The sequence below is a fragment of the Musca autumnalis genome, unplaced genomic scaffold (assembly GCF_047663935.1).
Source record: "Musca autumnalis isolate F117 unplaced genomic scaffold, ASM4766393v1 scaffold_3, whole genome shotgun sequence".
Taxonomy (NCBI): Eukaryota; Metazoa; Arthropoda; class Insecta; order Diptera; family Muscidae; genus Musca; species Musca autumnalis.
The window spans coordinates 219,429,001-219,453,402 of record NW_027411866.1 but is presented as its reverse complement, the minus strand read 5'-3'; the positions used below and the strand labels follow the sequence as shown (position 1 = coordinate 219,453,402).

Sequence of the window (24,402 nt, the reverse complement as noted above, 5' to 3'; positions counted from 1 at the left end):
GCATGTTGTTCGGAAGTTCAGAGGAGGTTATTCGTAAATTCGGAGGTTCGGTGGAGGTTGTTGGGTGGAGGTTGTTCGGAAGTTCGGAAAAGTTTGTTCGGAATAGTAAAAATATAAAAGTAAAACAATCCAATGGTACCGAAACTTCCCCACAAAAAATTATGATCATAGGATTTGGGGTGACGTAGGGGATGAAAGATACCAAGGAACGGTCCTGACCGGCTTTAACATGGCAAAGCCCAGGATTTATCTTTCATATCAAGTGGACACTGACCTCCTCGTGGTGTCACCTGGGGTAAAATGTGCTAAAACGTGCCGCGCGTTCACCCAAAAGAACGTTAAAAGCAGGGTTAGTAACCCTCCCCTAGAAAAAGCAGTCTACTATGAAAACACAAAAGAAAAGAAAAATAAATCCCTCAAAAGTTGACGACCCCCGCAAACGTTTTAAGGACCATGATCTGCGAATCTGCACCTGGAATGTTAGCACTCTTTATAGAGAAGGTGCAGTTTACGCATTGGAAGATGTACTTGAAAAATACAAGGCCGACATAACTGCCATACTGGAAATACGATGGAATGGGAAAGGCGTCACATCAACACCTAAAGGTGACACACTGTATTACAGCTGCCATGACACAAAGCATGAGTTTGGTTGCGGACTTGTAGTTGGTCGGAGGTTGAAACACCTGGTCTCCCGCTTCACACCAGTGAATGAAAGACTTGCTACAATTCGAATAAAAACAAAATTCTTCAACATCAGCTTTATTTGCGCTCATGCTTCCACTGAAAACAAGGACGAACTGACCAAAGATATATTTTATGAACGCTTAGAAGAAACATATGACCGTTGTCCTGCCCATAACATTAAAATATCTTTGGCCCAACAGTCGGAAAATTCAGTCTCCACAGTGAAACATCTGACAATGGTATGAGGCTGATAGACTTCGCAGCGGCAAAAAACATGGTAACTAACAGCACCAGATTTCAACATCTCGACATTCATAAGGGCACCTGGCAGATCAGAAAACAAGAAATCAAATTGATCACGTTGTGATAGATGGAAGACATTCATCGAGTGTGTTGTATGTGCGTTCGTTCTGAGGAGCAAACATAGACTCGGACCACTACCTTGTTGCAGCAAAGGTGGTTAAATGTAGCAAACAAAGTACGAACAGACACAACACGAAAGTTATACATCGGTAAGCTGCAATCACAACATATGGAAATAACATTTTTCAAAACTGTTGGTATCCAATAGCAGCGAAGATGACAAAGATATCACAGACCCAATCCCAGAAGATGGTATTGAATGTATACCGCCCAGCCAAGATGAGGTAAAGACAGCAATAAACCGGCTGAAGAATAATAAGGCAGCAGGAGCCGATGGCTTACCAGCCGAGCTGTTCAAAACCGGAGGCGCTGATAAGGTGTATTCATCAGCTAGGTAGCACCATCAGGCAGAAAGAACGAGTACCCGACGATTGGAACCTGAGTATCCTGTGCCCCGTCCACAAGAAAGGGGATAAGACTGTATGCTCTAACTATAGGGGCATAAGTCTACTCCCTATTGTCTATGGTCAACGAGATAATTGGACCATACCAATGCGGCTTTAGACCTGGCAAGTCTACCACTGAACAGCTATTTACCCTGCGACAAATCCTGGAGAAGGCCCAAGAGATGCAGATCGACACCTACCACCTTTTTGTCGATTATAAAGCAGCGTTCGACAGCCCGCTGCGTTCAAAGGTATTCCAAGCCATGTCTGAATTTAGTATCCCCACAAAGCTCATCCGGCTTTGTAAAATGACTTTAACTGACACGAGATCCTCAGTTAAAATAGGAAAGAACCTCTCCGAAGAGTTTTGTATCAAAAGAGGTTTCAGACAAGGAGACAGTCTTTCGTGTGATCTCTTCAAAATCCTGCTGGAAAAGGTTATACGAGAGGCAAATTTCAAAAGAAGTTTCACAATCACGTTACTTGCTTAATATAGACATCATGGAACGATCAGTACAAGAAGTAACTGATACCTCTATGAAGGTCTGGCGGTAAACGATGAGAAGACCAAGTTGATGGTGTCGACGCGCAATGCGTCCATTGAGCTCGGACCAACTGTGGAATTTGGTTCCTATAATTTTAAGGTAGTAAAATACTTCGTCTACCTCGGCACCTGCGTAAACACAACAAACGACATCAGTAGGCCTATTCTGTAACTTTTATCGATTGAAAAGTTGTTAAAATTTCTTTTGTAACAACTACAAAACAAACAAATGCAATTGTTGTAAAATAAACAATGAGTAAAGTTGTTAAAAAGTTACAGAATAGGTACCCAGTTGTGAAATAAAAAGAAGAATTGCTGATGTATGGCTCCGTGCTGATGTATGGCTCCGAAGCCTGGGTACATGCGTAACAGTGCTTGGTGTGTTTGAGAGAAAAATTCTTCGAAAGATCTACGGACCAATCTGCGTTGACGTCACACGAACCACGAGCTGTATCTGCTATATGACGACATCAGTATAGATAAACGTACCGAGATGCAGCGATTGCGTTGGCTAGGCCATTTCATAAGAATGGGCGAAGATGAACCCACTAAAAGGCGTATAAATACGAACCGCTTGGCGGTGCACGCATAATTGGCAGGCCAAGGAATAGATGGCGCAAACAGAGATGAAAAGGCGCGGTATTCCAGAGTGCGAAGCAACAAATATAGAGAATTGGAGATATTTTCTTAGTTCGGCCTATGGAAATAATGTTCTGTCATGGGCCAGCTAAGTAAGTAAATAAGGTTTTGGTACAGCTCCCATATAGCGGTACCACCCGATTTCAGGTAATTTGAAGTTTTTTATCCACATATTCGGCCCGAAGTGGCTGTAGTTTGGTTATGGGGTTCCGTTTAACTTCGAAATGGCATGTTGAGAGGGTGTTTTTGTTCGGAGGTTCGGAGGAGGTTGTTCGGCTGTTCGGAAAATTTTTCCGGAATAGTAAAATATGCTCTAACTTAAAAAATTTAAAAACATTCGAACATCAGACATGCCTTGGAATACCTTTGAAGGTGGAGGATTGTCGAAGGCGGTCTCATAATCGACAAAAAGATGTTTAAGGTCGATCTGCATCTCTTCGGTCTTTTTCAGGATTTGCCGCAAGGTAAATGGTGGATTTGCCAGGTTTAATGCCGAATTTGTAGGACTCAATTATTTCATTGATCATAGTCTTAAATCGTTCACACAATATCCCAGAAACTTTCTTCTATGCAATAGGGAGCAGCCCCTACTATCCCCTACTATTTGAGCACACATTCTTATCTCCTTTTGTGAACGGGACAGATGATGCTCACTTTTCAATCATCGCTACGCGTTCTTCATTCCAGATTGTGCAAACTAACTAATACATACACCTTATCGGCGGGTCGTCTCCAGTCTTATACAGCTATTGGGCAAGTTGAGTGCAATATGATGTGTTGTTGTTGTTGTAACAGCGTTATTTTGCTCTATTTGGCTCTGGGTCTATCTCCAGTTCCAGGAATTTTGCTGCTTCGATGGGATGTAAACCACAGATGCTGCGCAAATGTTTTGCCTTATAAGAATTTAGGCGACTGCAATATCCCGAGCGTAGTTGAGCCAAAACTACTCTGGTGTACTCCGAATACTTTATTCACTCTATAGTCGCTTATGGCCTTAGTAACTGCGTCCGTGTGAATGCTTGTCAATCCTGCTTGATATGCTTGTAGATCTTGATGTACCTGGGTGTGTCGGGTCTACCACCACATGGCTCTCACGGTAACACCCAAGCAAGTACGTCAACGAAAGCACCTCATTGCGTTGCTGTACTTGAAGAAACTTCGCCTGCTTATGTAGATGGTACACTGAAGTCATGAAGAGGTACACTGTTGCTCAGAACGGAATTTTGACAGGTTTAAATATTATTCCATTGCGTATCACATAAACTCGCGGAGCAAACTTGCGCCACATAGCACACCACAGACCGACATATCGCGTTATATGTGGTCAACCAGGTTTCTTTATCTGCACCACAAGTGCTGCTAGGAACTTGAGGAGCATGTTCATACATTTCAGCTAGTCGCAGATAGCTGTGGTATGCGCGGACGACGAGAACATGCTGTCGAATATGACCCTAGAGTCTTGGGGTAGTTGGTGATCGGAGTTCTGCTACCATCGACCATGACATTCAACTTAGGGCTCACCTCTGCAGTCAATGTGGTGAACAGGGTGGCCATAGATTTAGAGGCGGATATTTGCATATTTCTCGCGTGGAAAAAGGTAGTAAGATCAATCAAATAGGAGATCAGCATTTCACAAATGACATCGGAGAAGGTACGTACAATCATCCGAATACGTTATGATCTCGTTGGAGGGGGTGGAATACAGGAGAGGACTCCCCGTTTCACTCTACGGGGATTGGACTTCTTGTTCCTGAATTCCACGTACGACAGGCGTCCAAACATATAATTGATTATCCCACATTTTAAATGGGCGGAAAAAAACAATCGGGTGCAAGTGTAAATAGTGAGGAAGTATGATAAATAATTATTTGTGCATGTGTATCAAAACTATTTCATGTATTATATGTAAGGAAAAACAATCAACTTTTTCTGTGTATATGTATGTAAAGGACCATAAAACAAGTAAAAAAGTATCAGTCGACTTTGCCGACAGAGATATACCCTCAGCATGTGTGAATTGAAACACTTTGTTCCTAAAAAATGTATGTATTAAGAGGGTTTTCAAAAGTTTTGCAGGGAGGTACCTAAAGGAATGAACCGACATAGTAAATTTTGGAAGTGGGTCTTATTTTAGGAGTCATTCCTCCAGAATGGTCATCATATAATTTAGAGCTTTTATTATATCATGAATCATGGACTTGCATACGAAAAACATAATATCGCTGTAAACAGAGCCACTAGGAGTACCTTCGGTGAAATTTGCCAAAGTATCCTCGAACACACCCTTAAAAGCACAAAAATTTTTTGATTTTACCCCAAGGAGTAGACCGATATGGTCCACTTATGCACATAAACTAAGTTAGGACAAAATATTTGGAAGTTCGGACCAAATCGGTTGCTCCGTTTATAAGATATCGCGCGTACCTTTTTAGCGAATATTTTCGAACTTTTGTTGGGGAGGTACCAGAAGGAGTGGACCTTTAAGCACCACCTTAAAATTTTATTTAATATTCGAAGAAATCAGTAGGGGTTTTTTACAACTTTCAAATCATTTTCTTAAGAAGTATGCCACTTAAAAAACTTGTACCATCGTAAAATCAAAACGATTCGGGAGGAGGTCCATAACTGCACTTTTCCGAAATTTTTGTGTGGGTGTAACCCGAAGGAGTTGACATATATATAGGCTATATTCTTAATCTATGATCTATGTCTCGTAGAAGCATTATCACGTCCAAGGTATGGACCAAATCGGTTACTGCCTTCGAGAGTTATCGTCTGCACCATTTTAACGAGAAGTTTTGAACTTTTGTGGGGGAGGTAGCCGAAGTAGTGGACCGATAAGGTCCATCTTAGAACTTGATTTAACTTTAGGCAAAATATTACGATTGCCATACCGGGTTTCAGCTTTCATGCCATTTTCTCAGGAAGTATGGACTTGCTCCTGAAAAAAAACTTGCACCGTCGTAATGGGAGCAGCGAATACAAGTTGTTACAACAAAAATCAAAATTCGAGAGGAAAAAATGCATTTGAATGAAGAAAAGTTCGATGACAGAGAAGCCGCTCCACAGCCGATATGTCTGAAGAGCGTCTACCAAAGGCGAAACATGCATGTCACATAGTGGTGGTTGTGTGGGTTCGAATCTTTGGCTTTCCTTTTTCATTTGCAAAAATAAACGGTCATTAAGCTCGATTCCAACGAGAAATTAATTAAAACATAAACTGCACTTTTCCGAAATTTTGTGTGGGAGGTTGGTGATACGGCTGTTATATATACATACGTCTAAACATACCACCGTGCGACGAGAACGTTTGCAACCCCAGTTCAGTGACTCTCTTCACCAGTTGTCAACTTATGACCGTACACGCCATACTGAATCGTTACTTCGCCGGCTACCCAGTTCAACAGAGTAAGATTTTTGAAAACGTCAAATACTTGGCTTGTCATACAGGGCCTCACTGGCTCTCTGACTTTTCTAGTTTTCGTGACTGGAATCCAGCTGGTCTATCTGCAACCTATGAACGCAACCAAACTAGCAGGAATTTTTATATTAAAGATTTTAACAGCATTTTCCAACCAAATCAGCAGTGAGTTCACATTTCGAGTTCTCTGGATTACGGAAGTCCATGCTTTGGCATAGTCCCCTAATAAGGCTTCAGCCACGACAAAAAATATTTACACCAAAAGTTGACCAAGACTACATTTCATAATCAACCGAATCAGTTGCATTTCGGTTTATCTCTCAGAGAATCTCCTCTCAAAATAATTTTGTTATTGGTCCATGTTTAAATATAAGTTGGCGGTTTTAGTTATTAGAAGATTTTAGACACATTTTCCAACCGAATGAACTGTAATTTGCCATAGCGATTTATCTGTCTATCAAATTTATTGACAAAGTTTTACGTTTTTTGGAACGTCCACAGTTGTCATGATAAAGACTTCAAAGGTTCCAAAAACACCAACAGATTTTGCAAGTTGAAACTTTTCAAAAATGGGTTTAAAATTCGGAAGCCCCTTTGGTGAAAACTATATCGGTTGTGTAGCCCTTAATCGATCTGACCATAAACGAAATTCTCAATTTCTGTCCAATATCTGGCTTACAGGGATATATAGTCCCATTTCGACGAATGTAAAGGTGAATAACTCATTGCAATGTCTAAATCGAACTGAAATCGTGGAATGTTAATAGGAATGTTAATCGTTTGAAATCAAAATGCTATATAGTTAGTAGAAACTTCCTTGATTTAAACTTTATTTCATAGATGTTAGAAGTAAAAAGTTTGTGATAGCAAAGAACAGTCCAGACTGAGGTCATTTCCAATAATTTTTAATTCATTTTTTAATCACTACAAGTAAATCTTTTTGGTCAATTCGCCATTATTATTACAAAATATTGAATCATATCAGATTGTGCGAGGAATGGTTGCAATAATTATTTTTTTAAACTATTTAAATAATTTTGTTCCTTTGATATACTGCTTCAATAAAGACGTATATCGCGTGATTGTAGGTTTAATATTTTTGTGATTTTATTGGGTAATTCTTACAGAATATTTCTAATTGTGTCAATAAAAGCTTTTTCTATCTCACGGTTTTTGAATTAACATTTTATAGTTTGTAGCAAGCGAGGGTCGAGAAAAGTTGAATTAAATGATTTTCTTAATAAAAATATTTTGTATAATTTAACTTAACGAAATGATAAACATTCGTGTCTAGCATAAACATGGATAACAAACACAAAAAACAGTAGTCTAAACTTACAGAAATCTACTCTCTACTCCACTATATCTCTATCCTTTCGAATTGTAAACTAAATACTAAACTGACATTTTGAAAATGCTGTTGTAAAATTGACACATTATGTAAAAATAACTCATTCTAAAGTAAATTAAATTAATTGTACTAACAAATAGTGTACAGAATTAGAAACAAACATTTATTAATTTATTATTTAAAACAAAAATAGTTGCGAATTGTAGTTTATTTGTTGATAAAAACATTCTTATTTTTAACAAATTTTAAAATTAACTAAAATTTCATTTTGAGTAACATGAACATGTTTTATCTAAATACATATCAAAATAAATATTTTTGCCTGCATTTTATTCATTCATACATATTTTCTTCTTTCTACCATTTCATGTGCATATTTTTTGAATATTTATTAATTTTTTATATTCCAGATATGGTTCGGTAAAATCAGCACACAGACGTACCGGTAAAATTAAAGGTATTGAACGAATATTGGGTGCTGTTGATACGCTGCAAGAGTCATTGATTGAAGTAACTTCGGGTCAGGCGAAATATGAACATCATCATAGAGCCATTGTTTGGCGTTGCCCACGTTTGCCAAAAGAAGGTCAAGGTGAGTTGATTGATTGATATACCCAACATCATAAGAAAGTGTGTGGTTACTTTAATCAACCATCGAAATATTGGTCAGAGACATTACAAAATATTCTACGTGTTTTTCATCTGGTCTGCTGAGTATAGTAAAGTAGATGCCCAAATTCCAAAAATTCTTGGCCTAAAAATCCTGCAAACTACACGAATAAAAAATTCTGGGGTACAATGATTTTGGTTGTAGATAACAGTCACAATTTCTGGTAGAAGAGCTGCCCATAGTCTCTAAAAATTATTTTCTGGTCAGTGTTCAATTCATTTCCGGTTTTGTTTACTGAAGAATGTCAACGTTCGCAATTGATAGTTTCTTCTCTCGTATTAGTTTAATTAATGTTAATTTCGGCCACAAGCCCAGCTATATATAAAAACACGTTTTCATAGCTAGCTGCATCTTTACAATGGAGTTAAACTACTACTTTGAACCCGCGTCCTTGAAAAACATATGAAAAATGTTGTCACGGTGTGTTAGCGTTCAAAGCCAAACTCATAACTTCAAAGGCAGCGCAAAAAAGCGTTTGTCATGAAGAAATACAATTCTACGGCCAAATATCCGTGAAATGTATAAAAACACATTTGCATTTGAAAAACCAAAAGTTCTAGGACAGAGAAGCCATCCCACAGTCGATACGTCTAAAGAGCTACTTAACTAAAAGCGAAACCAGGTCACGTAATTTGGTGACTGTGTGGGTTCGAGTGATTGGTTTTCCTATTTCACTTGCAAAGAATTTTCGATCATCAAGCTTAACTCTAACGAGAAAATTAATAAAAGGGAGTTAAACTACATTTTTGTATTATCAGTGTCATTGCGGCGACAAGCAGTTAGTCAACCTTCACCGTCTGTCTGGTGCCCACTCTGTACATAGGATTATTTGCTCCACACGTATACTAAGATCAAAGCTAGAGCATGCCATTTCACTCCTGCATTTAAGGTCTGAAGATACGTTGGTTGCCGCGGAGGTCTTGCTCGTTTTCTGGAAGAAACGACATGAACTATTTTGAATTATGCTGCTTCAATGTAGTCTGATTATTGCACCTTTTTATACCCTCAGTATTTATGCTAACGAGGGTATATACACTTTCATACGGGCAAAATGTGCCTCATCGAAATAATGGTTTTAGACCCCAAGTATGTTTGGACGAAATTCGTTTTAGATAATTTTGAGTTGATTTAGTCATGTCCGGCTGGCTGGAGCGCAAGTTAAGTAATTGTAAAATCAAAGACTTTTTATTTCAATTTTAATATTTTTATTTAAGACAAAATTCAACATTATCATTTGAGAGTTACAATTAGACTAACTTAAATCTAAGAATACACAAATTTATAACTGATGTTTAGTACTAAAAATTGGAAATGAGAGTAATTGAATATGGAGAAATGTTTGAATAAAGAAGTATGGATAATTAGAGAATTATAATAAGAATGAAGACTAAAACTAAGTAAAAGCAAATAAAGAATAGCTATAAATAGAATACGAGGGAATGTAATGGAATAACAATATTTATTTTAAAAGAGGTTTGATAAAATAATAATGTGTCATAACTCGCACGATAATTCTTTAACGGATCAACCGATTGGGTCCGAAATTTTGGCCAAACTTAGTTTAGGTTCGAAAATGGGTTATATCGGTCCACTCCTTCCGGTACCTCCCCCACAAAAGTAAGAACATGTTCGGAACATTTTTGTGCACGATAACTCGTGAAGGGAGTGGCCGATTTGGTCCATACTTCACATATCATAAGATATCTACCAGATATAGATCAGGTTTGAATATGAACTATATTTGTCCACTCCTTTGGGTTCCTCCCACACAAAATTTCAGAAAAGTTCGCTTTAAGACCTGCTCTCGAATCACTTAGATTTTTGCTGAAAAAACTTGCATTCGATGCCTCAATAACGACGGTAAAAGATTTTTTTTTCAGGGTCAACTCCTTACTTCTTGAGAAAACACCCCGAAAGGTGTGAAAACCTCCTATGGCACCATATGTAGTGGCTGGGGAGCACGATAACTCTCGAACTGATCAACCGATTTGGTCCAAAATTTGGCCTTCGTCAAATTTTGTCAAAACATAGTTTCAGCTCGAAGATGGGCAATACCGGTCCACAACTTCCTGTAATTTTTCCCAATATTTAAAAAATGTCACTAAAATGGTACGAGGGCTGCAAGAAAACTATCTGGCCTAGGCAACACCGCGTGTTGCCAGGCGCCATTTGAAAATTTCTTTGGAAAGTCTCGCAGTTGTTAGACTTGACGTACTCAGGACAGTCTGTCGTATGACCATGTGATGTTTTGTTTACAGTGAGTTAAAAAATCACTTTGCAAAATTGGAATTTACTCGTAAACATTTTCGTCCACGACGTGGATAATCACGACAAGAATGCATCGATCAAATTAAATCTTTTTATGTCGATAAAGGATCGAACTATAGGACTATGAAAAACTGGTTTAATGTATTCAAACATGACCGGCCCTCGCCAAAAAACAAAGGTCGTCAGGGTCGCCCAAAATCTACCGTTGTGCCAGAAAAGAAATATGCCGTGCATGAACGGATAATGCGATATCGCCTCGTTATATACCGTGAGGTAGAGGCATTTTTCGGCATTTCCTCCACAAACTAATATTTGATATTGCATAAACACCTGGCCACTAAAATGGATTTTTTCGTCAGATGCAGCAAAATTGAACAATCGCTGAAATAAGGCTCTTCTGGATTGTCTCAAAGAAATTGTGCATAAATTCGCTCGCGGTGCTTCGAACGACGTTTGTAAGATCGTCAGAGACGACGAATCTAGGAACTATGCTTAGTAGCCCGAAACAAAGCAGGAATCGGCCATCTGGGTCTTCGAAAACTAGCCAAATCCAACGAAAGTTGTTCATGTAAGAAGCACTTCGAAGCAAAAAGTCGCCTGTTTCTTTGGCGAAACTGACCGTGTGGCGACTATACAGCTTGAGAAATGTAGGACGGTTAATTTGTTTGCCTGAAGTCTCCTGAGAAATTCGAAAAACGAACAAGAGAACACGAATCGTTCTGCATCATGACAATGCGAGCTCTCACACGTCGATTCAAACCAGCGCCTGTTCGACCGGACAAAACGTGGAACTGATGGGTCATCCGCCGTACACCCTGACTGTGGATCCAATGACTTCATTTGATTCCAGCACATCAAGAAAAAATGCGGGGTCAACGATTTTGTAGCCTGAAGGTGCTGTAAAAGCGTTCAAACACCATGTTTTGGAGGCGTCTCAATCCGAGTGGAAAGGTGTTTCGCCAATAGGTTTGAGCGCACGAAAAAGTGTATAAATAATGGTGGAGACTACTTAAGAAAACAACAAAACCGCATTTGATGGTAAATATTCGCGTTTTCATTATTTGGCCAGATAGTTATCGTTCAGCCCTCGTATGCACGAACAGGCAACCGATTTGGTCCAAACTTTGGATACGAACATGTACATGTACACACTGAGGTGGCAGCCGCTGGCGGGAACATTGGTTTTGTGTTGTTCCGGGTCAAACCGGTACGAAAGAACCCGCTGCCTTCTGATGTTCGGGTAGCGGAAATGACGTTCCGGGACATCATCACTGCTGCAGCCGCTCGCCATATCGCTGCTGGTCGAATACCCGAAGTAAGACCAAATTTCCCAGCAGAGGCGACGGGATGAGCTTCGTCGTATGTGTCATAACTCGCACGAGGAGCGTCAGCTGCCACGACAAACCAGAGTAGTTTTGGCTCAACTACGCTCGGGATATTGCAGCCGCCTAAACTCGTATTGGGCGGAAATCGATCGCGCCGTGCAAGACATATGCCCAGTATGCGGCATGGGCCCGCACGACACACAACACCTTTTTAACTGCCCCGCCAAACCAACCCATCTAACTCCAGTGGATCTGTGGCTACATCCCATCGAAGCAGCCACTTTTCTGGAACTGGAGATAGACCCAGAGCCAGATTGAACAGAGGAACGAACAAATAAACATAATAAAAACACTGTTACAACAACAACAAACTTTGGATCTCCTAATATTTTGTCTAACTTGTCTAGTTTAACTTCTAAAGTGGTCCATATTGGTCCTATCCTTTAGGGTACCTCCCCCACAAAATTTCAACATTTGTGTCTAAGTGGAGTTTAGGGTCTGTTAGAAGATCCTTTGGAAATGTATACCGATGTCGTTCGTTGTGGTCCTGTTTACAGCGATATCGTGTTTTCCGTGGACAAATTCATGCTTCCTGGCATAATGGTCCAAAAGTTTTGGAAGCTGGACTTGAAGGAATGGACCGACATAGTCCATTTTGGAAGTGAATCTTATTTTGGGATTCATTCCTTTTTATAGATTTTGTGCTCACTAGCCATTTCAGTTGGATTTGGTCCACGATGCCAGGAAGCATGAGTTTGCCCACGAACAACATAAAACCGCTTAAACAGGACCACAAAGAATAGCATCGGTATAAATTTCCAAAGGTGCTTCGAAAAGATCCTAAACTGCGCTTAACAAAAATATTGAACCTTTGTGGGGTTATCATGCGCTCCAATCACTAAACATTGTGCCATAGGAGATTTTTACAACTTTCTGGCTATTTTCTTAGGAAGTATGGATATGCCCCTGATGAAACTTGTTCCTTCTTAATGGTGGCAGTGAATACAAGTAGCTACAACAAAAATCAAAACGATCCAAGAGCAGGTCCTAAACTGAACTTTTCCGAAAATTTGTGTCGGAGGTACCGTAAGGAGTGGACCGATTGAGTCCATATTAGAACCTCATCATGGTGTGCAAAGTATGTACCAAATCGGTTGCTCTCTTCAAGAGTTATCATGCGCACAAATTTTCCGAACATTTTCGAACTTATGTTGGGGAGGTACCCGAAGGAGTGGGCCGATATGGCCCATCTTTGAACTTAAGCTAAGTTTGGACAAAATATTACGAAAGCCAAATTTTAGACTAAATCGGCTCATCCGTTCGAGATTTATCGTGCGCACCAGACAGACAGACGGACGGACATTGCTAAGTCGACTCCAAATTGTCTGAAACGGATTTCGTCCAAACATACTTGGGGTCTAAAACCATTATTTTGATGAAGCATCCTGCAGACAAGCCAAAAGCTTCGCGGGATTAATGAATTGTAAATTATAATATACACTGAAATAAAGATGCATAAAATGCTGAGAGTATAAAAAGAGCAACAAAATTTTGAAAACACCCTAAATATATTTGATCTGTCCATAGATGAAATTTGCAATTCACATAGCCTGAGTGTATATCTCTGTCGACAAAGCCGACTGATACTTTTTTATTTGTTACACACTCTCTGTGATACGATCAAAAAGGTACCTCATCGAAATAATAGTTTTTGACCCCAAGTATGTTTGCACGAAACCGTATAGCCTTGTCTCTCCGCCTGACTAGCTGGCTAGTACGCACGATAACTTTCGAATAGTTCCACCGATTTGGATCAAACATTGTAACACGTAAACTTTTACCTTTCTCACGAAAGTTTAACATTCTTCGAAGGTAGTCGTTGTGATTCTGATTATAGATACATATATATTTTTTTCGTGGGTAAATCCATGCTTCCTGACATAATAACCCAAAAGCTCTATATGATCCTGATTACACCATTATATTTGTTGTTGCTGTTGCCAGAGGAACCCAATATATCCTGAAGTATGGACCAAAAATATCCAAATATGAAGGTCCAGTGCTCAATTAACCCCCGCACTAGAGTTATTCTCCATACTTATATCAAAATACCAGCCCAAATAGTTTCAGAACGTATTTTGTCACTTACGATGGTATTTGTTTTCAAAATTTAGATTCTGTTCATAGGACACGGTGCTCTTGAAACAAGTATAAATGGAAGGTGCTTACACCTGGGAAGTTTTTGCGGATTCTGAAACTACAATGTTCACAGAAGAGAAATATAAAAAAAAAAACGCCGGAGCACTTTTTAATTTTCTTTGTACGTTTGCAATGCGACTCTTCGTACTTTTTTGTCCTTAGATTTTGGTCGTTTTTCTTTTGAGTTAGCTAATATCTTTATTAGTGAGCTAATATCTTTATTATATATATTTCTTTTTTTCTAGGTGCCTATACTACACATCAATTGGTATGTCGCATGGCACTGACGTCATATGATCAAATACCCAGTGAATTGGCTCCATATGCCTTTGTGGAGTTTACAATGCCGGCAACACAAGTATCGCATACCACAATACGATCTGTTAGTGTACAAGAATCGGATTCAGATGAACCACCAGAGAAATATGTGCGGTATTTGGCCAGACATGAATACAAGTAAGTTAATGGAGCTAACAAAAAGAAAAACGATTCCAAATTGCATTAATTTCCATTTCATTTTGTTCAAATACAGAGTGGGTATTGAAACTACACATGGTGAATCGACAAATGCCTATTTGGCTGCAACGCGGCCCATACGTGAAGAACCAGAACCAGAAAAACCTGCAGCATCACCAGTACCGCCGCCAAGTGACTCAGATTCGGATTCAAATTAGATTTAGGTGAATAACTATTAATTTGAAAAAAAAACAAAACTGAAAAGTTTTATGGAACACAATGAAAACAAAAAGAAAAAAAAAACAACACATACAGTATTTTGTTGCTTACCCAAAAAAGTTATTTATTAGGAAAATAAATGAAAAAGAGGATTAATGTAGTTGAGTTATAAGTCATCGATTATAAACAAATGTTGACAATGAGGGATCTTGCTGTAACTTTGGTGTTAAAGATGAAAGTACCTATCCCCTTCAAGATTTCTTCGTAACGGTATCTTTCACTGATAAACATTTGTTTCAATTCAATGTTTTTTAGCTTAACTACATTTGTTCCGGTATAAAAAATAAAACCACTATTCTCAAATCCACTGATATTTATATATACATACCAAACAAACATACATACATATATACTGATACTCAAATAAAGAAATCATATAACAAATCATTACCAAAAAAAATATTAAATAAGAGAAATAATATAACTGCTATAATAATCTCTATAAATTAAGCTTAAACACTATTATTTAAAAGAAACCAAACAAACAAACGTAAACAGTAAACAAACTAAAGTTCCAAGAAGAAATAAAGAAATAAATTAAAGAATAATTGTTAAATGTTTAAAAAAATGACGAAATAAATAAAAATAAAAATTCAGATATATAATAACCCATAAATCTAAAACTTTCTCCTCAATAAATTCTTAATATACGAAAAGCAAAGCAAATATACCAACAACATGTTCACAAAGGCATATGAATTAAATATTTTTATTTTATTTTCATTGTTCATTATAACAATTACGTACATACATATATTTTATTTAGGTGAAAAAGAAAAACTAACTTGTTCAGACTCCTTATAGATAATATTTATTATACAAACATATATATTAACATATTTACATACATAAGGCAAAAACATACACATACTCTTACTTAGTTGACAATAACATTATTTAGAGATTTATGTATGTCACAATGCAACATACGGAAAACATATACATACATACAAAATACTTATATGACATATACACATTAGGCCTACAGACAAGCATAACTTACTGTTACAAAATAATACATACATACATACATCAATCACACACACACACATCTAATAGAAAGAATAAGTGAAGTATTAATAAATCACACTAGAAGAAGTATTATTAACAAGAAGGCATCTTTCGTATTTCTTTGAGCTTTTTCTTACATAGGATGAAAGAATATTCCTACAGCCGAACACAGAATAGACCTTCTCACAGTGAATGCGCCCAACGACAAAAGATACAAATCGCTTCAAAACATTCCAAACTTTTCGAATCTAAACTTTGTCTTTCCATTTTCCGTGGTTCCTAAGGATAAAAAGCCTTACAAACGTGACCAATTTTGGAGAAAAATATGTATTTAAAAATGAGAAAACAAGTTATATTAAACGCGAGTTTCTGAAACAAAGCATTATTATTCACGCCTTAACTTATGTTTAATATGTTAGTAGATTGTCTAAGCTTCGTTTCTCTACTTATATTCCTCTAAATTTCAAGGGTTGCCCCATATTTTGTTTATAATATTGGTCAAAATGAAAAAATTTAATATATATGTGCGGATTTCCTTAATGTTTTAGTTACTTTCCAAGCATATGCAAAAATCGCCACTAGTACCTAATGAAAGCCAAGGGTCTGTAGATTTCAAAACTGTTTAGACTTTTTGCGGACATTTGCGGTTTTGGCAATTATGGCCGAAAATTTAACTCTATTTATATGTGCTGAATTTATAAATTTTTTTTTGAATATTTTTAGGTAATTTGATTATCCTTTCTTACATTTATGGTCAATGTTTTTCTGTACTATTAGTGTTTTTTTTATCATGATAACTTGGAACCGCACTGAAAACTCGTGAAAGAAAAACAAGTAAGAAGGACGTTAAGTTCGGCCGGGCCGAACTTGTTATACCCTCCACCACAAATTGTTTTAAAGTAAAATGGAATAATTAGTTCCCTTTCGTGTATGAAGAAGACTTAATACTAAATTTCAGCAATTTCGATAAAACAATGTGAGGCACCATTCTATGGGCTTTTTTTTAAAACGTCGATCTATACCGACAAATTTCTGACGGAAAGTTTTTAGGCTCAAAGAAGACTAAATACCAAATTTCCTATATTTCGGAAAGAGAATGTAGCTAAAACTTAAAAAATACTGAAAATCAAGAACTACGCTTCTATGGGGATATAGGAAGACGTGGACCTATACTGATAGTACTCTTCTGGAATATTTTATAACTCTTGGAAGACGAAATAACGAATTTCAGCCATTTCGGTTGGATATTGACGTCACAATCTTCAGTATTACGAAAATCGGGACGTACCGTTCTATGGGGGCTATATCGAAACGTGGACCTATTTCGACGAATTTTAGTCAGAAATGGGGCAATATGAAATCGTGGACCTGTACAGACAAATTTCTGGCGAACAGGTTTATATCACATTGACGACTAAATACCAAATTTTTACCATTTTGGTGGAATATTGAAGCCACAATCCTCAAAATACAAAAAATCGGGAGGTGCTTTTCCACGAGGGCTATATGAAGGCTTGGACCTATACGGACAACTTTAAAGGGGAAGTTTGAGTACTCCACAAGGAAGTCTTAATACCAAATTTCAGCCATTTCGGTGGAATATTGAGGCCACAACGTTCAAAATACTGAAAATCGGGAGGTACCGTTCTATGGGGGCTATATGAAGGCATGGACCGATACCGACAAAGTTCTGGGGAAAAGTTTTATACCACCAACGTCGACTTAGTACCAAATTTCAGCCATTTCGGTGTGATAATGAAGCTAAAACCTTTAAAATACCGAAAATCCGGAGGTACCGTTCTATGGGGGCTATATGAAGGTGTGGATCGATACCGAAAACATTCTGGGGGAAAGTTTTATACCCCTAAAGAAGACTACGTACCAAATTTCAGCCATTTTGGTAGGATATGAAGCTAAAACCTTAAAAATACCGAAAAACGAGAGGTACCGTTCTATGGGGGCTATATCAAAACGTGGACCGATATATCCCATTTTCAATACCAACCATCCTGCAAGTAATAAAAACTTCTGTACCAAATGTTGATTCTCTTTCTTTAAAATTTCGAGCTGTATCTTGATTTCAACAGACGGACGGACATGGTATTATACGGACATGGTATAATAAAAGGTTTTGGGGGTATACACATTAATAAATATTTTTTCTTATGTGGGACACCCTAATGTTGCAACACGCTAAAACGTGGTAATTCTGTAGAAAAAGGTGATTAAACCTTATAATGTAAATGGATGTTAACCCTATGGAGGCTGTGATCAAAAGTGGGTTTTCAGAACTCTGAGTCCATTATTAAAACACATTGGGTTTGCTTAACATGTAAGTCGAGATATAAATCATTTATGAGTATACCAAATCACGGACCAATATTGAACATTTTTCTCTTATGCAATAAGAACTCCTGGCACCGGTTTATAGCAAATTCAATTGAACGATGCGATGGTAATTGTAAAATACTTCAATACAGGATGATTCGTTACATGGGAACTACGCGAAAACTTGGACCTAGGACTACAATATTTTTTTTAGTATATTCTTAGGCCACTAGGACCCATTGATAGAAATTTCAGTATGATATATTATCAAGAAGTATTTTTGTCATACCTTCCCATGTAAATGCCACCACTGTGCATTTGGATCCAGCAATTTTTAATTTCTTCAATTTATATCACACTAGGGGACCCGGCGAACTTCGTCTCGCAGTTTGTTAGGTACAGAACATTATGGCTTTGGTTCAAACCTATAATACTATTATTGCTATAACATTGTTCAATGGCAAATATTTCTTTGTTTTGAACTGTTTAGGACGATCTTTGAAGCAGATGCACATTAGACAATTGTCAGTTTGACGAAGAGAGAAGGTACTGAGAGGCAAAGTGTTTCTATTTTACTCGACTCTCTCTTCTATAAACTGACAATTGCCGCGAAAAAAATTAGGTAACTCTAAATCGGGACTAAGATATATTTTTTAAGCAAATAACACGTTTTGCGATGTAAATAAAAATATTTGGTAGCGCAGTTGAAGCAAACTAATATAACGCCCTACTCGTTTCATAATCGATGGTTTTCTGCAATTCTTGTTTCCACCACTGAACACGATATTTCAATCAAGCAATTGAATATGAATTTGAATTTAATGCTTAAAATAGTGCTTATTTAAATTTGCGTTTTAATCAATTAACCCATTTTAACCTATTTACCCATTTTGATTCGATCGTTATTAGGTAACCACCTTCGTCTGTTTTATACCCTCCACCATAGTATGGAGGGTATATTTAGTTTGTTTTTCTGTTTGTAACACATCGAACTAATAATTTGCACATATATTCTTGATCAGGATAAAATTCAAAGACGATCTAGCCATGACCGTCTGTTTGTCTGTCCGTCTGTTATAATCACTCTAGCGTTCGCAATAATTGATCTAGAGCGCTATATTTTTGCAACCCAGCTTATTTTTTCCATAGGCAGGTCAAGTTCCAAGATGGGTTATATCGGAACACTTTTTAGTATAGCCCCATATAACGCTACCTCCCAATTTACGGTTTTTTGTTGGGGATTTTAACTACATTTTTTGACCGAACTACCTGTAATTTCACGTTTGGGGTTCCCAGTGGTCACAAAACATCTCCACCAAAAACCGTCAACATAGGTCCATGTTTTGGTATAGGCTGCACATAACGGTACCTCCCGATTATCGGTATTTTGAGGATATTAGCTAAAATTTTTAACCAAACTACCTGTAATTTGACAGTTGAGGTTCCTAGTAATCACAAAACATCTCCACCAGTGGTTCCCAAAGTATATCCACTAAAAACAGTCATGGTCCATGTTTTGGTATAGCCCCCATATAGCGGTACCTCTCGATTTTTGAGTATTTTAGCTAAAATTTTTGATCGAACTATCTGTAACTTGACCGTTGAGGTTTCTAATAATCACAAAATATCCCCACCAAAAACTGTCAACATAGGTCCAGGTCTAGGTCTAGGTATAGCCCCCTATATAACTGTACCTCCCGCTTTCACTTTGATATAGTCCCATATAAGTTTCCTTACCGAAATTAACTCTGTTTTACTTATTTTTTCTGACTTCTCTATTTAATGTGATCTCCCGAATTCTACTTGCACTGCAAATTCGGTATTAGATGCTCTGGTAACATGGACAGAGCTATTCTATTAGTTGCCGTTCTTTGTGTGTTTCGGATGCTTGAAGTCTTGCCACACTAACACGTGACTGTTGTCGATTACTTGGTCACACTATATTTAATTTCGACGTAAACAACATAGTAAAATTAATATCACAAACTAATTAACGATTAATAAGTATTTACCTACTTATGTCGCCCATAAAGAATATTTGTCAGATAATTCGACCAAAAAAATCTCCAGTACCTCCGTTTTCTGACATACATACCGTGTACCAACAGTACCAATGTACATATTGTCACCATAAATGCCCGAAGACGTAACCCAAAAAACCAACATTTACAGGAGAAGAAAAAACGTTATAAAATTAAAAACTGTTTTACGGAATATTAATCTTATGAAGGCGAGTATATGGGATATTATCGATCATATACGAAGGGAAATAAGTAGTGAAACCAAAACCGCTGAATTGCTTAGTTTTGAGATCCTCCATTACAACAAAATCTGCAATATTATCCCATTTTCCGAAATGCCATTTCTTGAATAGGATCGTTGTTTTTGAACGTAGAAGCTTGCCAGAGCATGTATTTTAGCTTTATGTATCAGATTACGTCAAAAGACGAAGTTCGATCTTCATGTCGGTTACGTCTTCGGGAATTTATGGTGACGATATGCATGTTTGTATGTATGTATTTGGCCGTTTGTAATTGCCTTCCAGCTCTTCGGGAACTAAATTGATTGAATTCATACTCCTTTTACAGTGGGGTCATCATTTTCTTTTTTTGTATCATGACAGAATCTAAACAGTATCAAAATATATCTGGTACAGCTTAAATATTATACCGCATACATCGGAAGTTTATCTTTCGAAGATGTTTTTACCTACGGTTTAAAAGTAAAACTGTGAAAACCACTTTTGGCATTATCATCTTAGTCTTTTCAATCGGTATCTGACCGAAACCACCACTAATCTTTACAAACTCTAAACTAAGCCCTTTTAACCATTTTTCGCTGTTAATTTCCTAAAAAGACGCTTGAAAATAAATGAAAATCGATTTGATTGTGAATAAAAAATTCTATACAACTTTCAAAAATTGACAAAACAGAGGCGTACAATGAACCCTCACAGTAGGTGCAAATAAAATTTTCACCAAAAACTGTCCAAATGAGTGCCAAGATTTACTCCAAACGCGAAGCTCGATAGAAATTTGTGAAAAAATTGACTTTATTAAAAAAATATTTTTGCAAATTTTTCGCACATTTTCGCGATTTTTTTAGGTTTTATCCTTTTCTGCCATGAGACAATTCCGAATTGGTGCGAATTGTCAAAATCTGTTCAGCCGTTCTTGAGTTATAAGCGTAGTAACTAACATCATCCTTTTTTATATATATAGATTTTCCATATAGTTTTCCTCAATTTAGTTTCTTATCGAAGTTTTGACATTCTGTGAAAAGCCGATACGTTGAAATGATATTTGCTTAAAATAAGTCCAAAGTATAGTTCTATATTTTCGTTATATGTTTTTAAGTGTCCAGAATCCAAAGTGGATTCTGAATCCACTGAACGTTTAATGCCAGATCAACTTGAATAGACTCGTTTGTATACAACCCCGCACTTTTGTGTTTGGGCAATCGGCTCACGTGTCTCCCAATTTGTATACCCTACACCACCTTGTGGTAAGGGGTATTCTGTCTTTGTACATTAGTTTGTAACATGCAAAAGGAGCGAGATAGACCCTTAGTTCCTTTTAGGGATATACATAGAATCACTTTCTGAGTCGATTTACGCATGTCCGTCTGTCCATGTATTTTTGTAAACAAAGTACAGGTCGCATTTATTGTCCGATTCGTTTAAAAATTGGGGAAGATAGTTTTTTGGCCAAAGGACGAACGGTATTTATTTTGATAAAAATCGGTTCAGATTTGGATATAGCCCCCATATATACATATCTTCGCCCGATTTAAGGCATTTGGTGCACGAAACACGCTATATATGTCCGATTTCAATGAAATGTGGAATAAGCGAAGGAATTTAATCTAGAAATAAGTGTGCCAAATTATATAGAAATCGGTTCAGATTTGGATATAGCCCCCATATATATTTTCGCCCGATTTAAGACATTTGGTGCACGAAACACGCTATATACGTCCGATTTCAATTAAATTTGGAATGTGCAACGGTATTTAGACTAGAAATAACTGTGCCAAATCATATCGAAATCGGTTCAGATTTGGATATAGCTCCCATATATAGTTTCGACCGATTTGAGGTATTTGATGCAAGAAACACGCTTTATATGTCCAATTTTGATGAAATTTGGACTATGTGACGGAATTTGGTCTACAAATAAATGTGAGAAAATTATATCGTAATCTGTTCTGATTTGGATTTAGCTCCCATATATATTTTACATATTAACAGTGATGTAGGGTATTATATAGTCGGCCGCGCCCGACTTTGATGCTTTCCTTACTGGTTTTTTCTGGGTATTGTTGTTGTTGTAACAGTGTTTATTATGGTATGTTTGTGCGTTCCTTCTTCTGCTCAATTTGCCTCTGGGTCTATCTCCAGTTCCAGGAAAGTGGCTGTTTCGATGGGATGTAGCCACAGGTCCACTGAAGTTAGATAAGTAGGTTTGGCAATGCAGTCGAAAAGGTGCAGTGTGTGGTGCGGACATATGTCTTGCACGGAGTGATCGAGCTTAGCCCAAAAAAAAAAAAAAAAAAAAAAAAATTAGGCGACTGCAATATCCAGAGCGTACATGAGCCAATGGTTTGTCATCGCAGTTTGTGGTCGGAATTCTGCCACCATCGACCACGACATTTAACTCTCTTCTATACAGCGCCGCCCATGTGATGAACAGAGTGGCCGTAGATTTAATCACGGATATCTGCATATTCCTCGCGTAAAATGGTGGTAAGATCGGTAATATATATGTCATCAGGGTTGATACCTGACATTAGGAGCGTACAATCATCCGCATACGTTCCGATCTCCATGTCGTCTGGAGGGGCGGAATACAGGAGTGATAGATGTTAAACAGTTCTGGAGATATTACCCCACCTTGGAGAACTCTATGTTTCACTATACAGAATTTGAATTCCTAGTTCCTTAATTCCATGTACGACTGGCATCCACACATGTAATTGATTATCCAACGTTTCAAACTTGGCTGGAGGGCTGACCGCTCAATGTCCCCAAACAGCGTGGAGTGCCTGATAGTTTCAAAGGCTTTTGATACGGCTTATCCTAGTTGAGTCCTCGACAAATGTGGGTGGAGATGGCGTGCAGCGCTCTTGTCGTACTGTGCTGCTTACGAAATCCATGCTGATGATCGGTGACTGGATAGTTATTTCTGACGCTGGGGAGCCTAAGGCCTCGAGGATCTTTGCTACGGGCGACAAAATCAACGGCATGTACGATTTACTTTTGCGACTTAACCGTTGCCCACAATTCACATTTACCGAATCCATTGTTGGAACTCTTCAGATGATTTAACCACTTGTTAGCTCCCAGACTCTGGGGTCATTGGGGTTGGCTCGGCGAAGTTCTTCACGCTCGTTTGCTAATCCCGTCGTCTCTTCTAGGAAGTTTGATCTTACTTCAGGTACTCGACCAGCAGGTATATGGCGAGCCGCTGCGGCAGTGACGACGTCTCGGAACGTCTTTTCGGATACCAGAACATCAGAAGGATTGGGCAGTTCTCTGAAGCGGTGAACTCTGCCAATCTGCTTTTCCATGATTGACGAATGTGCGTCATTCAAAGGTGATGAAATCGGCTGGGTATTGTTCATAACACTGGCAATCCTTCCAACGAACCAAATAACAAGTAAAAAAGTGTAAAGTCATGTTTATATTATAGCCTTTCGCAGGGTTAACCTTCTCAATGAGGATTTATTTGACGTATACGCCAAGGAATTGACATTTGAAACCCAGTGGGTTTGTTAAATCTGGTGATATATAAACGTACTATAAGTCGGCTTTGCCGAAAGATATATAGCCAATAAGAAGAGAAACAAACTCAATATGGCCTTTAGGGCTTTTATATTGCCAATTATGGTCATTACGAATAACTGCGGACCTACACTAACAATGTTTGTTAAGGATTGTAAATAACAGTTAATTCGATTAGACTTTCGGGTCATTACCTCGGGAAGTGTGGACTTTCCTAAGAAAAAAATTAAAATGTTGCAATAAGAACAGTGACATCTAGTTTAAAGTTTTTAAGTGAAAAGGCTTCAACCTGTACGTAAGGCAAAACGTTTGATCTTTTGTTAGGGAGTTATAGTCCAACTTCGAATTCGATGTAAGTTTCGAAGAACCATTATTATCTGAACCGGTTCCAAACATACTTGGGGACTTGAGTTTGAGTGGATTCTGGAGTTTGTTTAGTTGGTTTGGCTTTGGGCGATGAGATGGTGCAGTGTGTCGTGCGTCATCATCAATATTGGCCCAATATAAATTGAGGCGCCTGCTCTATCCAGTACGTAGTTGAGCTAAAACTACAATGAGTTGTCTTCAGCTGCATTTATTGCGGGATGTATTCCGAGATAGCATTCACACGATAATTATTTATGACATTAGCTA

The 24,402-nt window shown here is 37.9% G+C and overlaps 1 protein-coding gene across 2 annotated transcripts in view; it reads left to right on the top strand.

The window, feature by feature from the left end:
- The window catches only part of stnB (stoned B), a 32,353-nt gene extending 17,229 nt beyond the window's left edge, over positions 1 to 15,124 (top strand). For both annotated transcript variants that reach the window (XM_073976875.1, XM_073976876.1), the window contains 3 exons: positions 7,862 to 8,043; positions 14,159 to 14,369; positions 14,446 to 15,124. In XM_073976875.1, coding sequence (XP_073832976.1) covers positions 7,862 to 8,043; positions 14,159 to 14,369; positions 14,446 to 14,587 — 535 coding nt within the window. In that variant the 3' untranslated portion in view covers positions 14,588 to 15,124. The remainder of the gene's footprint in view (positions 1 to 7,861; positions 8,044 to 14,158; positions 14,370 to 14,445) is intronic.
- Positions 15,125 to 24,402: the final 9,278 nt, after the last annotated feature.